This window comes from Ictidomys tridecemlineatus, chromosome X (genome assembly GCF_052094955.1).
Source record: "Ictidomys tridecemlineatus isolate mIctTri1 chromosome X, mIctTri1.hap1, whole genome shotgun sequence".
Lineage (NCBI taxonomy): Eukaryota > Metazoa > Chordata > Mammalia > Rodentia > Sciuridae > Ictidomys > Ictidomys tridecemlineatus.
The window spans coordinates 102,610,508-102,628,705 of NC_135493.1; the positions used below are offsets into that span (position 1 = coordinate 102,610,508).

Below are 18,198 nucleotides of genomic sequence, written 5' to 3' on the forward strand. Positions count from 1 at the left end.
TTGTGGCTCAGTGGTGCAGCACTTGCCTGGCACCTGTGAGGCACTGGGTTCTATCCTCAGCACCACCTAAAAATAAATAAAATGGAGGTATTGTGTCCATGTACAACTAAAAATTTTTTAAAAACATTCTACTGTAAATGTATGACTAAAAAGAATAAAAATATTTTTTACATCTATTACTATTAAGTAAACATGGGATAAATAGTTCCTACCCTATTGTTAATGTCATTAGTTTCTATGCTATGACAATTTTTATTGGGTGGTTTCTCTGAAATAGCTTCTACTCTTCATTTTGCACAAGGCTACAGTATACCAATAAACATTCCAAAGTATTGGGCTTTGGACACTTCAAAAATGCATGAAAAACTCTAAGATATCATCACAGAAGAAAAGATGCATTATTTATTTTACTGATTAGTTGGAGAACAAAAGACTGAGGTGTTGGCTATCGAGTTGAGAGAACATGGTACACTAGACTCCACTGACTAACCCAGGTAGAGAGAGGCTGGAAATGCTGAGATGGAACATTTTAGTCTGTTCTAATAGACTGATTAAGGTGTTCATCATTCCAGAAACTATTTCTTCGGCTGTTGTTTAATTCTTCCGAGTATGCCTGATCAAGTGCTAACAGCTGAGTTTCAAGTTTGCTGAAACATCTTTGTTAATTTAACTTGATCTAAATGAGAAATGCAAGTAAGAATGAGGGGTCAATTTATTTTGTGTAAATTTATCATTAAATATCAATGTGTACAATTCAAACATTTACAAATCTTGCAATCTGAACAGTGATTTGCACCATTAATTACAATTATCTCAACCTACCTTTGTAGAAAGGTAATTATGTTTAAAAGTATCCCTGCCAAAAAGTGATAATTTCACAGTACCTTTCTTTAGTATTTGTGTCACTTAAATGCCAGCTGCATCAATAAAACCCAGCAGATTTAATAATTTAGAAACAGCAGAATCAGAACAGTAGATACAAACTATGATTAATTCCAAACAAAACCTTTTATCAACATATAAATATTTTCCCATTCGACATTGATAGAAGAAAATAATTAGGAGGCAATATTTTCTTGTTTACTAGAAAAAAATAAAACTAGGTGAATTCTTATATAATACTAAATATTTTGAGAAATAATTAGTTTCACTGGAAGGCATTTCTAATGGTAAAACTTTTTTCATTTGTAATATGACAATGAGCATTGATAATTCTCTAGCATTTCCAGATTGAAAGATTGTCTTTATTCCTACATTTTCCTTTTGTTTTTAAAATCTGACATTCCCTCAATCCCTCAAAAGAATCCCAAATATATAAAAGATTAATTGAAACAAAAAATTTTATTTTGACTAACGCTTGTGTTTGAGAACAATGTTTACTGTAATATTCCATAGTTTTCTTTTTTAAAGATATATCCAGCTAGACAATTAAATAAAAAGGTAAAGTATAAGAAATATAGCTGAAATCATAATAAAGTACATTTTCTTTTTATTGACATAGGAGATATACTTAAATTTTAAATATTGGCTCTTTAAGAAAAATTTCTCTTGGTTAAATAATATGCATAACCGTTGCCCAAACATGTATACAGCTGTTTCCCCCAAACTATTTATATACATAGTAGTCCACTTAAAACCAGCCATGTTAACCTACTAAATACAATGTGCTCCTAAATTTATAAATGGGCTACCAGTAGTATATAAAATATATAGGCATGTATGTTATACATATAAAGTAAAAAAATATAAAAAGGAGAGATGGAAGAAATAAGAAAAAGAAAACATCCTTTCCTATAAGATCCAGACAAAAAGTCACACTAATTAGTCAGACAATGTAAAATACTGAAGCATTTCAGTTTTGGCAAATACTTTTCAGAAAAATATCCAAACTATGAGCTACTAAATTGTTGTCTTAATAATTTTAGTAGAATTTTACATTTAAACATTCAATGAAGATGTGGTTTTCTAATATATAGAAAAGAAAACTTTTGGCAAACCAAAAAAAAAAAAAATCACTCTTTTTAACAGGTTAGTATTAACCCCTTAATCAGGCATGTAAGGTGCAGATAATCAAAATCCTGTTCCGTTAGCATCTGAATATGTTTGATGAAAGACTCCAATGGACAGGATCTGAATTCTTCCTAAATCTTAGAGGGAATGGGGCAGGATGTTATGACAATGGAGGGGGTCAGCCCCAAAAGTAGCTGGCCCAACCTTAACTGTCAGTGTTAAAAAACACACCAAATATTTCTGTAGCATTCTTTCTGCGGCATTTTCTTTATCTCAAGCCACAGGTCTACTTGGAGGATCATGCAGCAAGTGGCTTATAAATAAAATCAGAGTCTATGAATAGTGTCATCACATTAAGAGACAGAATTGCTGGATTCTCTCATTACATAAAAAGCTTGCATCTTGGGAATCCATGAGTTGGTATTATTTATGGGATACCTAAAATAGGGGACAAAAACCATATAAATCAATAAGACATATATGAAATTCAGGAGTAAAAGCAATGAAGACTATTCAATCATTTATTGAGCTAGAAATTCAATGATTTCAAAATAATGCCTTCTAGTTAAAATGCAACAAATATAACTAAGCCTATTCCAAAATTGGCAAATACAACTACTGTTGCTAGTTGTTTACAAGGCAAACAATTCCACTATTCTTGAATTTTGGTATATGTCACAAAAAGAACCTAAAGATGGTGACAATATGCATTCTAGAAGCCTACCAATTTGAATACATACCATCATTATGCATCTCAAAATACTCGGGATAATGAAAAGTAACAGAACAGTTTCTAAAAGTGTATGTTTATATTTCTCTATAAATTTAAATTACAGTTCTCATTGCAAAATTTAGAGTCTTCCACTAAACATTCCCGAGAAGCAGAAAGAGAACAGACGTTTTCTAATTCCATATAGATTTATGTATACAGAATCCCTTAGCACATTAGTACTAATACCAGGATACTGTTAGTACACAAGCGATGATTTGAAAAAAAATTATCTTGAGTATTCTTGAATATGAAATCTAGTTTTAAATTCTCATGCAAGTAACTCAAATTTTTCATTAAAAGATAATCTAATGTTCTGATATGTAATTTTCATTTCATAACACACAGCACTAAACTGATGATGCCAAGCAAAATAAATACTTCTCAAATTTCTACAAACAGATGTTTCTCCCACATTAATATGTTTAAAATTTGCATTTTAAATCCAGGTCATCATCATATTAACTAAGAGAGATAATTTAACTCTTTCTGTAATCATTATGATTTTATAAAATGTTTTACTTTCATGGAAATATATAAATAAGAAGCAAGTTGTTTCCATTTAAGCCAGTAATTTGAAGAAAAATTGAGCTATCATCAGGAGCAACTTCCAAAATGACTACTATTTAAATAAACACAGATTATGTTTTGCATTTCATAATATGCTGAGACATTTTACTTTATAAGAATATTCAGTAGCTGTTAATATGCAAAAATAATTCAGTTTTTGTTTAATCTCCAATTTACATAATAAATTTAAAAATTTCAGCTCACCAAATATATTCTTTTAACTAAAATACAAGTGACTACAAATCTTCTATGATTTTAGAGTTTTATAAGAACTCTACTAACATGCTCTGGCTTAGAATCTTGCCAGAAATGAACTATCAAGTCTTGTTTAGCAAATTTTCAAAAGTATGAAAAACAATTTATATACTTAATTAATGTCAAAATTACACTTTAACTTTCATCAGTCACTCTGAAAGTCCTTTCATTTAAACATTAACATTTGTACTCTTCCACTTTAACTTATTGATGTAGCTGACAGTAGAATGTAGCCCCTCAAAGAAACTATCTACTAAAAATAAAAGTTTAAGCAAAGTCACAATCCTTAATTCCAATTGTTCCAAAAGATTAATTGATATAATTATATCTTTCATTGATTTTCCAGGTTCCTAAACACAGAAAGAATGAAAAACACTGAAAACTTTCTGCTGAATTATACATAAACACATTAAAGCTAACTAATAACAATTGTCTAATTTAAAGAGTAACTAACCTGAGATGTACCTTGCTCCGATTAACATTACCATGCTACTCACTATAAAAATGCCCAAGGGCAGACTACAGAAGATACTAGGGTCACCTGTGGTCATCCAAGTAGAAGGGAATTCCAGTCAAGCAAACCAAAAGAGAGACACATAATTACAATATTTATGTTAAGAATCACATGATAGCAAAACAAAATAAGTTATAAAAATAGCATATTCATAAAAGCTAGCAAAGAGTTATTACTTTAAATCAAAAATATAATCAATATCAAAGGCTTATGACAGATAACAAACAATACAGAGACCATGCCACAAGTAGCCAAGAACATAATACATATAGACCAACATTAGCCTTCCACTGGCAAAGCCAAAGAGAGCCTATGGAGAACTTTTTGGGAGGCTGATGAGCTTTGGGTTTTTCTCCCTCAAAGATACTAAATGAGCATATTCACCAAAGTTCAAATTATACATCCTTTGGCTGTCAGAGAAGAGTTATATTAGTCTATTAAAAATGAATTAAAAATGAATTCCAAATCCCTTCTTTGCTAAAACATTGATTCAGTCTCATTTTTAAATAGATGTTGATGTGTAAGGAAATGTACCTGTAATATATTAATCTACATTTTAAAATTACCCAAGAACAACTATTTTGGTATTTTCTAATCTGATATCTATTGGAATCCTTTTTTAAAGAACATTCCTTATATATACCCATTTTTTAAATTTAAATATTATATATTTAGGGCTGGGGTTGTTACACAGTGGTAGAGCACTTGCCTAGCATGTGTGAGGCACTGGATTTGATTCTCAGCACCACATATAAATAAGTAAAGGTCCATTGACAACTAAAAAAAAATATTTTCTAAAAAAGTAAAAAAAAAAAAAAGGGGGGGGTACTGGGGTTGTAGCTCAGTGGTAGAGCACTTGCCTAGCATGTGTGAGGCACTGGGCTCGATCCTAAGCACTACATAAAAATAAATTAATTAAATAAAGGCATAAAAAACACAATAATGGGCTGAGGCTATGGCTCAGTGGTATCGAACTCCCCTGGCATGTGTGAGGCACTGCGTTTGAGTCTCAGCACTGCAAATAAATAAATAAATAAATGACAACAACTAAAAAAAAACTTTAAATACAATAACATTATTAAAATAAAGTTTAAAGAGATTATATATTTAGAATATATAGTACTTTTTATTTCGGTGTTGGGTATTGAACCTAGGACTTCAAAGCTATATCTCTAACCCCTAGAATATATAATAACTCTTTAAAGAAGAAGCTTATTAAAAAACAATGCCTAAGAGTTGAGGAAGCATAACCATTAGACAGGGGCTTCACTGAAATGTGGTTAAAGATTGTGGTGTATTGTGTGATACAGTAAACTAATGACAGTAATTTCTTTGCTTTTGGGGCTGGGGATGTGGCTCAAGCAGTAGCGCACTCGCCTGGCATGCGTGCGGCCCGGGTTCGATCCTCAGCACCACATACAAACAAAGATGTCGTGTTTGCCGAAAACTAAAAAATAAATATTAAAAAAATTCCTCTCTCTCTCTCTCTCTCTCTCTCTCTCTCTCTTTAAAAACAAAAAATTCTTTGCTTTTCAAGGAAAGGATTTTTCCTCCCTCACCATGCATTTCTTTCCCCATAGAGGTAATTTTTCATTAGAGAGACATTATCCATTTTCCCTACTCTGTCACTGTTTATGTTATTTTTGTTTTCAAATAAAATAGGGTTTTGTTCCCTATTTATACTGACTGCTAAGGCTTGGATATGAGGTTTCCCCAAAAGCTCTTATATTAATTTAGGAATGTCTGGAGGTGTGAAATGATTGGATTGTGAGATCAGTAACCTAATCATAATCAGTCCATCCTAGTGTGAATGGACTGTGTGGTACCTGTACCCATGAGGAAGTGTGGCTGGAGGAGGTGGGTCACTGGGGACATGCCCTGGAAACATGCACCTTCCCTGTGGCCCCTTGTGACTCTCTTTGCTTCCTAACTCAGCTGGGATCTGAGCAGCTTTCCTCTGCTGGGCCCTCCCTTCATGGTGTGCTACCTCACCTGGGGCCCAGAGCAATGGAGGACCAACCAAAGACTGAACCTCTGAAACCATGAGCTCAAAATAAATTTTTCCTGGGCTGGGGTTGTGGCTCTGTGGTAGAGTCCTTGCCTACTGTGTGTGAGGCACTGGGTTTAATTCTCAGCACCACATAAAAATAAATAAATAAAATAAAGGTATTGTGTCTATATACAATAATATAATAAAAAAAATTATTAAATAAAATATATTATTCCTTGTCTTGTAGGATATTTTTGGTCACAGCAATGAAAAGCTGAATAAAACAGGGACCATATTTTAATTAGATTTTAGAAAAGGAAAATCTATGTTCTGGTTCTCTTACAAGTTATAAGTTATGCTAAGGTACAACATCTGCTTTTTTGGGTATTCCTACAGTGAATTCTATTTTGAAAAGATCTGAAGATTATCTATATTCAGGAATTGCTATTTATATATAATGTTAATGAAGCTATTTCTCTTTTGGTGGAATATATACATGTTTATATATTACATATATGCTTATATCACTCATACATGTATATATAGTGTTAATGAAACTATTTCTCATTAATTCTACCAAGAGAAATAACTTCATTAAAAATATCCCACCTAAGTTGATAGTAACTCTTGGATGCAGATAAGTCTAAGATTATCATATATATATATAATTAATTACTATATATATTGATATATTATCGTATATAATTAATATACATATTGATATATTATATATATACCCATATGATGTTACATTATATATATATACTAGTAATATACAGATACATATTAGATAACATATAGTATATGTATATATAGTTATATATGTAATATGCTTGCTATTTGATATGTATGATTAATATATATAAACCAATTTGACCTGCTTTCAAAATGCCATTATGGTGGGTTGGAGCCCAAACCAAGTCGTTGTTTGTGATAAACCTTCTCTAAAAAACATCAAACCTCCAATCACTTCTACATCTAAAACACATAACAAATGTATATTAATAATGCATTCAAATATAGTTACAAGCAAAAAATAAATGACTGTTCTAATGTTGACAAAGTGCTTTGGAAATCAAGCAAACAATACTCTTCCCATAATTTAAAGCAATTCTAACATCCTTTCAAGTTTATTAAAATAGGGCCTTTTGTAATTCTATTATCACATAGCTCATTATATTATAGTTATATAGCTTAAAAGAATATAATTAGCAATTTATTAATTAAATATTATTTGGAGCTTATTAATAAACAGCTTAGAAATACCCCACATATTAAATCATGTTTTTAGAACTTTGACTTTAAAGCTACTATTGTCTAGCTGAACAAAAACAAAAGAAAATCTAAAACTCTCAAAAACTCAAATTACTTTTGTCATCAATGCTGATAAGCAGAACTGAAGAAATGTAATTTTTTGTACCAACTTTTTCTTAGCATTTTAAATTAATTGATAGGTACATAAACATTGGGAAATGGGAAATAGGTACATAAAAATGGGAAAATTGATTTGGGAGGAATTCTGCAATTAAAAGTTATATCTTCAACTACCAATATAGAGAACTGTGAGAGTACAAGGTATGGCATACAAGGAGGAAGACAGGAAGATTGTGCTATTAACAAAAATTCACCTACTAAAAGAAATCTTATAACCCAACTTCTCATTAATTCAGGACAATTAAAAAAGAAGTCAGGTACCACATCTATTACATCTCACATAACATATGTATATAATGTAACATCACATATAATACATACATCTCACATAACTAGCATTACGCTAAGAAAAATAAGTATGACTAAGAAGTGTAATTGTAAAGGATCTCAAAATTGCAGTCTTGAAAGAAAGGCTTGGCTGTCATCTTGGAAAAGGCAGCTGAATCTGAGAACAAAAAGGATATCAAGCTCATTTTGGAGAAAAAAACGAAAGCTCCAAAAGTAGGAACATCAGGACTGAAAATACAGATCACACACGGAGCTGTGGTGATAGATTGTTCTGGAGGCTTGTCTTAAAAGCCAGATACATTAAAAGTGGTTCTAGGGGGCTGGGGATGTGGCTCAAGTGGTAGCGCACTAGCCTGGCATATGTGGGGCACTGGGTTCGATCCTCAGCACCACATAAAAATAAAGATGTTGTGTCCACCGAAAACTAAAAAATATTTTTAAAAAGTGGTTCTAGGGGGTAGCTCAGTGGTAGAGCACTTGCCTAGCATGCATGAGGCACTGGGTTCGATCCTCAGTGCCACATAAAAACAAAACAAAATAAAATAAAAGCATTTTGTCCATCTACAACTACAAAATTGTTTTTAAAAAATTCAAAAGTGGTTCTATACTCACTTTGGGGGTTGCAAGGCAGGTAATATTTCATTTACAAATCTTCTCCATTAAAATATATTCCTAATCATATTATTGGCCATTGTTTTGTTCATTATACTCTTGTATTTAGCAAAGGATTTAATTAAAGGCAGTTTGAGGCTGTTTAAATCTAAATGGTTTACTTGGGCTAAATATCTTCCTGCCTAAATGATTTGAAAAGTAAAATAGTCCTTAATTTTCTGCTAAAAGCCTATCTCAATCTGTTATAATACTTCTGATTTACAATGTTTGATAGATTTCTTCCTGTTTCTAGAGTATTCCCATTGTATAAATTTCCTAAGTACTTTGAATCAGGATAGGAAGTAGTAGAATATATTCTGAAATTAAAATAGGTTCTACTGGTTCAGTTCATAAAGATAGCCTCCCAAAAAGGTAAGATAAGACAAGAGAGAGGAAAGGGGAGGGAGATAAAAAGAGGATTCTAGTTGATTTTTTGTTCATTAAGAATAAACTAGAAATAATTTTACTTTTGGAATATTTAATTATCAATTGAAGTGCCAGGAATAAACTTATAAGGAAAGATATGACAGAACAGAGTTAAAGAATTTACATTAATCTGATAATAATTTCCATTTTATGTTAAGAACTTTAAAGTGCTTTCAAAATATTAGAAACTTTGGACATATGATAATGCTTTTCTTCAGAACAGCCTGGCTAAGTAAGTGTGAATGGCCAGATACGTAGATAAATTGTTTAATATACTTAGAAAATATAGAAATAATAAACAATGAAAATATTTTACCACTTTCTGGAGACTGAGTTGTAACCCAACCCATTGACTTCATCACAGCTTTCTTCCACGTAGAATAACGAATTTCACTTTCTAGAATTTGAAAGGAGGAAAAAGAAAACAGATATGAAAGGTAATTTGCAGAGGTGTTCTGTGTCATACTTATCACTCTGCATTTTACTATGATTATTTTTTGTACTGAGGATTGAACCCAGAGGTTCTCTATCACAGAACTACATTCCTACCCCTTTTTTGAGACAGGTCTCGCTGAGTTGCTGAGGATGCTTTTGAACTTGTGGTCCTCCTGCCCCAGCCTCCTGAGTTGCTGGTATTACAGGTATGTGCTACTGTGCCTGGCATCACTTTGTATTCTTGACATTGTTGTACACATTACACTAAAGTGAGGACTCAGATTTGGGAGCACATGGTTGTAGGTTAATGGGCGGTGTTTAGATATTATAGAAGTGTTGCAGAGAAAGAAGCATGATGGGAAATTCAGCATGGGACCGCAAGGTGAAGGGAGATTGGGAGACAGACTACCTGCTATGAAGACAGGGCTATTCAGAAATAAGTGGTGGTCAATTTGAAAACAGAACCCCATTTCCCATTTGATTTCTCTTTCTCTCCCCCTCCCACTCCTCCCCTCTCCAGGGAGAGGGGACTAATGTGAGGAGAAGGGGTTAGTATGATGTGGAAAAACTAGAATTGCTTTTGGTCCAGTTAAAGGATTTAGTAAATACTGATTTCTCACAAGATTCAAAGTGAATTCCTGTGAGGCTCCCCTGACACCTGAAAGCAAGATTTCTTAAGGTGAAAATCTACAACAGGAGGACTAAACAAAAAATGAACATTGACACTATACTCTAAAATCTACCAAATCATGTGTAAGACTAGCCTTTTGTCAAGCCTCCCCAGCCTTTCCACAGCTCCTGAAACCTGAAACTCCCAGGAGATAAGGCTCAAAGATCACTTGCTTCAGAAAGTTTTCCAATGTCCCACTTGTAACCCCATCCCCACCCTTGCCTTCTCACATCCCTTAAGATGATGGTTACCAAGTGAATTTTTATGGTTTGGTCTACCTCTCCCAGTTTATGTGAGTCTCCTGAGGTTTCGGAAAGGATTTGGTCTTTTACATCTTTGTAGCCTCATGAAAGTAACAATCTCTAACATGCAGTTGGCTCTAAGTAACTGTTAGCTGAAAGGATGAAGTAGGTGCCTATTAGTATGTGGGGGATAGTGGGAAGAAATCAGTGAAAGGGAGGAAAGCTGGCAGAACTGATCAACTCCAGGTTAAGGCTTTAAACGATGGCAAAGATGGCTCACCTAAGGAAACAATCATCTTATCCCCTTTGCTCAAAACTTCCTTGCTTTAAAAGTTGGATAAGCATTTAGAGGCCACATACATGTTCTGAATATTATCTGCCTATTAAGTTGGTATGTTTTTTCAGAAGAAAAAAAATTGAACTTCATATTTTATCCAGTATTACAAAAATTTAAAAATTCCAGGGCTGGGGCTGTGGCTGTGGCTCAGCAGTAGAGCACTCACCTAGCATGTGCGAGTCCCTGGGTTTGATCCTCAGCACCACATAAAAATCAATAAATAAAGGTTAAAAAATTATTTTAAAAAAAGTTTAAAAAATATTTTAAAAATTCTGACAGAATATTAGATTTTCAAACAAATTTCTACATCTTGTTCATGGTCTAATGTCTGACTATAAAATTATAGTATTATAACTTATTTTATTGTATATGAAACTCTAGTATAAATTCTAGAAAATTCAAGAAAAATGCATTTGAAAATTTATTTTCAAAAGCTCAAAATCCACTTTGATGCTTTTATGCATAAAAGGTTATAAAATCAAATTAATAAATAAAATCATATTTTCCTATTCACATCTTTAAGAAAAGTATCACTATATTTTAATAAAGATGTTGAGCAGAGCTTTTGGTCTAGTTTAATTGCTGAGGACAGTGAATCTGATATTTAATGCTCATTTATTTAAATTGCTGCCACTCTTGTTAGGGTAGTCCTGTTGTGCTAAAACATTACCAGAGTGTCTCTTAAATCAACTAATCATATTCTAGGAGCCAGGCCATCACACTGAGGGTGACTTGGTATACACATTAGAGGTGGGTGGCTAATATATCTCATTTATCACTTTGTTATTCTCCTAAACAGTGTAGAAATGAATGGTTTAAAAAGTGACTTTAGAGACTCGGGTTATAGCTCAGTGGTAGAGTGCTTGCCTAGCATGTGTGAGGCCCTGGGTTCGATCCTCAGCACCACATAAAGATAATAAGTAAAATAAAGGCACTGTATAAATCTACAACTGAAAAAAAATAAGTGATTTTAGAAGTTTTTTAAAAGGAAACAATTCTTTCCTCCACACTTATTCAGCATAGCCCAATATGGCTTAGCAGCCACATCTGAAATAGTAACTTTTGCTATTTTACTTTGTTCCTTAACTTAAATAGTAAACAGAAAGGCAAACGTCCTGAAACTGAAGTCATTTTCACAGAATACCATTCAAAGTTTCATTCTTTATATTTACCCTCAGCATTGATCTGAGGTTCAAATCGCTCCATCGTGACAGCTGACAAATCCTCAGGTTCAAGACTCCAAACGCCAACTCCTTCTGCAGCCCCTGCTGCCATTGCAGCACCGAGTGCAGTTGTTTCAGGCATGGAGGGCTTCACTGAGGGGCAAAAGATACATCAACAGTTTTGCAGTTATGTATGCCTAAGTTCTTCCGAAGGAACCATTACTCCTGGAGTTAAAGGAATGAAGACTTACTAACCTACTGGAATATACAGGATGTCCGCTTGCAGCTGCATAAGAATTTTGTTGCTGGTCATTCCTCCATCTACCTGCAAATGGCTGAGTGGAATTCCACAGTCGCGATTCATGGCATCCAAAATCTTAAATAAACCAATGCAATTAACATTATGAAACTACTTCATAGTAACATCTATGGAAATAGCAATCCTCCACTCAAAAACCCTAAGGAACTTTCCAAAGCCTACAATATGAAATTGAGATATCTTATATTCATTTTCCAAGCCCTCCTTGATCTGGTCACAGTCAATCTTTTCTCTCATTTTATCTCTGCACTATGATATTCAGCAAGCCATATGATTCTGTTCTGCACCCTAGTTTCCTGACTTGATAAGTCTGTGTCTGTGTTGTCTCCTCTGTTTACTATGTACCACTCAGACTCCCTGAAATTATAAAATGCCTAGTAATAAAAGCTGGGAAAAGGGGTGAAACATATTTAGATTTGTTTATACTAGTTCTGTTTTTTTATTAAGTATACTTTCGGCATTTAACAAATTTCAGGCATTAATATATCATTTTAAAATTCATATTAGAGGATAATTTACAAGAAAACAGGCCAATATTTATTACCTCTCGGGTTTGAAAACAAACAGCTTCTAGTGCAGCAAAAGCGATATGGCATTTATTGGTGAATTGAGTAAGTCCACAGATTATCCTAAAAATACACAAAACATTTTCAGATTAAAGTGTTATGAATAAGTCATCCATTTGAAATGTCCCAAATATGCAAAGAATGAATTTGGTGACAGAAACATTCAGAGAAAGAAAATTCAATATAATCATAAAATAACTTGGAAAGTCTTTATAGTACACAATCCTGCATTCACATATGGAAAAGTTCATGAGCCATCTAAATAGATGGCAATAAGGCAAAATCAAATCTATATTCATTTAGATGATAGCCCTTTGCTATACAACTTGTAGATGCCTTGAAGAAAAAGGATAACAGTATTATCATGAATATGAATATAGCAGAAGCTATAGTATACTGATTTATAACTTTTTGTAGTTTAAGGTTCTGAAGTTAGAGTCTCCAAACAGGAAAGGTTTTCTTAACATTTTAAAATCATGAAAATAGGAAACTAGGGCTAGGGATGTGGCTCAAGCGGTAGCGCGCTCGCCTGGCATGCGTGCGGCCCAGTTTCGATCCTCAGCACCACATACAAAGATGTTGTGTCCGCTGAAAACTAAAAAAATAAATAAAAATTCTCTCTCTCTTAAAAAAATTAATTTAAAAGAAAATAGAAAACTATTAACTAATTTGTTAAAAGAAACGAAACACCAAAAAGTAGACCATATTGTCAATACTTACCTTCTTTATTTTCTAATTGATAATAGTTTTACATATTTGTGGATGGAGTATAGTGTGGTATTTCAATATACACACACAATATGTGATGATCAAATCAGGATGCTTAGCATATATATCACCTCAAATGTTTACCATTTCTCTCTGTTGGGAACATTCAAAATCCTCTCTTCTAGTTATTTTGACATACATATTAAATTATTGTTAACTATAGCAATACTTACCCTCTTGCACTAGGTTCCCAATAAGGTGCATATAACCCTGAAAATGCTGGAACAAAGTAGCAGCCATAAGAAGTACCTACTTCTTTAGCGAGTTTTTCTAAAAGTTAAAAGAAAAAGAAAAAGATCCAAAATCACAAATATCCTACATTTTGAATAAATATACCTATTTTCAAAATTATTTCAGGGTTTTGGTTTCCAATTCATTGGGATAGCCAAATGTTCCTAATTATAGGAGTATGTTAGGAGCAACAAAAAGGTTTTTTTACACTGAAACCCATCCCCCACTAAAATATAACCCAGCTCAAGAAATCAAGGAACTGGATTCATTTCCTTAAGGTATTTTAACTCTTTTCTATTTTTTTTAAGGTTGCTGATTAGAAGATGAAGAAGTGGCCTCTTCTGTGCCTAAATATTTCTGATTGTCTATACAAGTGTCTATACAAGTGGAGAGTGAGTAGCTAAGTTCAAACTAATTACTCATCAATTGACTACACCCATATTAGTAAAGAGTTTTAATGTTCACTGTAATCTAGTGGTTAAAGCTCTTTTTTGGGGGAGGGGAGGGTGCCGGGATTGAACTCAGGAGCACTCGCCCACTAAGCCGCATACAAAATACTTATTTTGTATTTTCCTGTCTCACCAAGTTGCTTACTATCTAGTTTTTGCTGATGCTGGCTTTGAGCTCACAATTCTCCTATCTCAGACTCCCCAGCCACTGGGATTAGAGGCATGTGTCACAGCACACAGCTAAAGTTCTTTCTTATCAGATAAATGTAAGTAGACTGCTTTACCTGCAAATTTGGGCAATCTCTGGTGTTTGATTTTATATTTGGGTAATTTTTATGCCCTCCCTTTCCATTTCCAGTTTATTAATAACTACTGCTAACTATATCAATTTGTTGTTTAAGAAACCTTCACAATATAGTTTAAGTCAAATCTATAATAGGGGCCCACCTCACTTATAGAACACCTGTGTGGCAATGCAATCTATGCAGAGATAAAATATTAGAAGTTTTCATTTTTCAGATTTTCTAACCTGTTATTAGAACATACTCACCAATTTCCTCTGAGGACTTGATAATACCAAGATTATCTCGTAGCCAGCGAATAACAGCTCCAGCTATAGCTACAGAACCCTGAGGGAAAAAAGAAATCCAAGACAGAATATATGTTAGCACTACAAAGCATTTTTATTGACCCTATTCTCTGTATATGGCACTAGCAAATGGATAAATTTCAAGCATTTCAACCTTGGGAATCCCATAAATACAATAAATTAGGTCTTCTAATATGATTATAGTACTTCTAATATAAATATAGTTCACTAATAAAAGTTTTTCATGGGATAGGGAAAAATGAGCACTCCAGATACCCTTGGACCTGTCCCCTGTCGAATCTTTTAAGCAGTTTGATTCTTTTACCATTTTTTATTTGTTGCTAAGCTACTGGGGCATGCTATCACCTAGAGTAAATTTCCATTTTATTCACAAAGTTATTGGGAGAGGCTGCATTAAGTTTCTTCAACCTGGGTACAATGATGCATGTCTATAATCCCAGCTATTCTGGAGGCTGAGACAGGAAGACTGACTGGTCAGCCTGGCAATTTAGAGATCCTGTCTCGAAATAAAAGAAAACAAAATAGCTGGGCATAGTGGCACATGCCTATAATCCCAGCAACTCAGGAGGCTAATATAAGAGGATTGTGAGTTCAAGGTCAGCCTCAGCAATTTAGCAAGGCACTAAACAATTCAATGAGAACCAGTCTCTAAATAAAATATTTAAAAGGGCTGGGGATGTGACTCAGAGGTTAAGTGGCCCTGGGTTCAATCCTCAGTACCAAAATAGATAGATTGATAGATAGGCTTGGGATGTAGCTTAGTGGTAGAGTGTCACTGGGTTCATTCCCTAGTACTGTCAAAATAAGTTTCTTCAAATCCATTTTCCACATCCAATAGCATATAAAAATCAAGCAAAAAGCTGGTCATGGTGGTGGATGTAAAATCCTAGTGATATGAGAGGCTGAGACAGGGAGCAAAAGTTCAAGGCCAGCCTAAGAAATTTAGTGAAACTCTCAGCAACTTAGCAAGGCCCTATCTCAAAATTTAAAAAAAAAAAAACATCCTAGTATGCATGAAGCCCTGAGTCCAATCCCTAGCACTGCAAAAATAATTTTTTTTATTATTTTTGGACTGGGGATGTAGTTCAGTGGCAAAGCACCCTTGGGTTCAATATTTAATACCCCCCAAAAAAGTTTAAAGACACTAGCTCCAAAGTAATTATTCTTTAAGACCAATCAATCACCAATGGATTTGGAGGTAGGGGCTGTGTCACAAGGATGAAAAATATAATTCAGAGTCAGATAAAATGAGTTTGAGTCCCATTTCTAGAACTTAACTTTTCTATGTAATCTTAGACAAATTATTTAGGCTTTCTGAGCTTCTTTCCTTCCTTTTTTGTGGGACAAGAGATTGAACTCAGGGGTACTCTACCTCTGTGCTATACTCCCAGCCTCTTTTTTGAGACAAGGTCCTGTTAAATTGCCTGTGCTGGGGCTAGGGTTGTAGCTCAGTGGTAGAGCATTCGCCTCACACTTGTGAGTCACTAGGTTCAGTCCTCAGCACCACATAAAAAAGAATAAGTAAATGAAATATCTATTATGTCCATCTACAACTAAAATATTTTTTTAAAAATTGCCTGTGCTGGCCTTGAATTATGATCCTTCTGTCTCAGTGTTCTGAGTTGCTAGGATTATAGGTGTGTACCTTTGCACCCAGCTCTGCACTTCATTTCTTTACATGTAAAATGACAGTGACTACTATCACAATATGTACTTAAACAAAATTACTGTAAGGCTCAGTATGAGAATACATGTGAAGGTTCTTAATGTAAAAATATTAACTTTGTTAATTTCTCTTTTTAGTTGTTGATAGACCTTTATTTTTCTTTATATGTGGTGCTGAGAATCAAACCCCGTGCCTCACATGCTAGGCAAGTACTCTATCACTGAAGCTACAAACCCAGCCCTAACTTTGTTAAAGTGTTCAATAAATATCAGCTAGGGGTGTAACTCAATGCCTACCATGTATAAGGCTCCAAGTTCAATTCCTAATATCACCAAAATATATATTTATATAACAGATATATCAGCCAAATTCCATCAACAGATGAATGGATAAAAATGTGAAACACTAACACTATGTAATATTATTTGTCCAGTAAAATGAATGAAGTACAACAATGGGGAAGCCTTGAAAACATGCAAAGTAAAAGAAACCAGGTATAAAATATCATGTACTGCATGACTCCATTTATATGAAATATCTGGCATAGGCAAAGCCATAGAGACAGAAAGATCAGTAGTTGTTTAGGGTGAAGGTTGGCAGTTATGGGGATTCTCTTGAGGATAATGAAAAGTTTTAAAGTTGGACTGTGATGATGGTTGTAAAAATCTGTGAATATTCTAAAAACCAGTAACTTATATACTTCTAAGGAGTAAATTTTGTTGAATGTGAATTAAATCTCAATAAAACTACTATAGGGCTGGGGTTGTAGCTCAGTGGTAGAATATTTGCCTTGCATATGTGAAGCACTAGGTTCAATCTTCAGCACCACATAAAAATAAAATAAAGGTACTATGTCCATCTATAGCTAAAAAAATTAAAACTATTATAAAAAATACATTAAGGGCAGAAAAAGTATCAGCATGAATCAACATGAATTTTAAAAATATTTTGCTCTGATGATATAGATTTTCAATGTAAATTACTACCACTGAGTCACTCCAAATCAAATGTCACATGATATTAAATGTAGAAACCTGTCAGTTCAATTAACTGAATTACAAATGTCATCCCTTCTTGTTGTCATTTTTCAAGATATATACAAATCAGATAATGAATGTACTGATAAAGTTCTTCATTCATACATTCTATAAGAAGTCACTATATGTTACTACAAAGCCACAGAATACCATAACTGTTCTATTTATACAATGGCTTTTTAACTACAAATAATTATATGTGGAGCATATTTACATAATAGTACAAAGATAATGAAGCTTTAAAACTGGGTCTGGGCTGTGGTGCAACTCAGTGATAGAGTGCTTATCCATGCATAAGTGCCAGAGTTCCATCCCCAGCATGGCAAAAACAGAACAAAACACCTTCCTCCCAGTTTAAAAAAAAAAAAAAAAAAACAAGAGGGCAGGACAAAAGCAATTCAATTAAGTAGCAACCTTAGCAACCTTAACCTACTTCACTACTCCCAGTGAAACTTATTAGTATATTTCCCATCTTTGATATGTTTACATTTAGATACTTAGTGGGACTACTCAGGAGTACTAAGTAAAAATTTTTTTAGAGAGACTTTACCTTTGGATTTCCTTTGGAGCAGACAATTCAAAGATAGTAGCTGTCAAATACTACTTGTCTGGTGTTATCCAATGAAATATAATGAGAACCATTGGTAAATTTTTACCACATTAAAAAAAAACTAAACATCTGGGTGCAGCAGTATATGCCTATAATCCTAGTGACTTGAGAAGCTGAGGCAGGAGGATTGCAAGGTCAAGACAAAATTACTGAGATATTTTATTTTTTGTACTATGTCTGAAATCTGG

At 33.6% G+C, this 18,198-nt stretch overlaps 1 protein-coding gene across 9 annotated transcripts in view; it reads right to left on the minus strand.

Moving 5' to 3' along the window:
• Positions 1-374: 374 nt before the first annotated feature.
• Gk (glycerol kinase) overlaps positions 375-18,198 on the minus strand; it is an 81,171-nt gene continuing 63,347 nt past the window's right edge. For 6 of the 9 annotated variants that reach the window (XM_040272158.2, XM_013360272.4, XM_040272229.2 and 3 more), the window contains 8 exons: positions 14,638-14,716; positions 13,581-13,677; positions 12,618-12,702; positions 12,010-12,130; positions 11,764-11,907; positions 9,224-9,304; positions 4,059-4,145; positions 375-2,448 (listed from right to left, as the gene is read on the minus strand). In XM_040272158.2, coding sequence (XP_040128092.1) covers positions 2,438-2,448; positions 4,059-4,145; positions 9,224-9,304; positions 11,764-11,907; positions 12,010-12,130; positions 12,618-12,702; positions 13,581-13,677; positions 14,638-14,716 — 705 coding nt within the window. In that variant the 3' untranslated portion in view covers positions 375-2,437. Of the gene's footprint in view, positions 2,449-4,053; positions 4,146-5,729; positions 7,988-9,223; positions 9,305-11,763; positions 11,908-12,009; positions 12,131-12,617; positions 12,703-13,580; positions 13,678-14,637; positions 14,717-18,198 lie in introns of those variants that run through there. The other 3 variants (XM_013360275.4, XM_078035007.1, XM_013360273.4) reach the window with 3 other exon arrangements.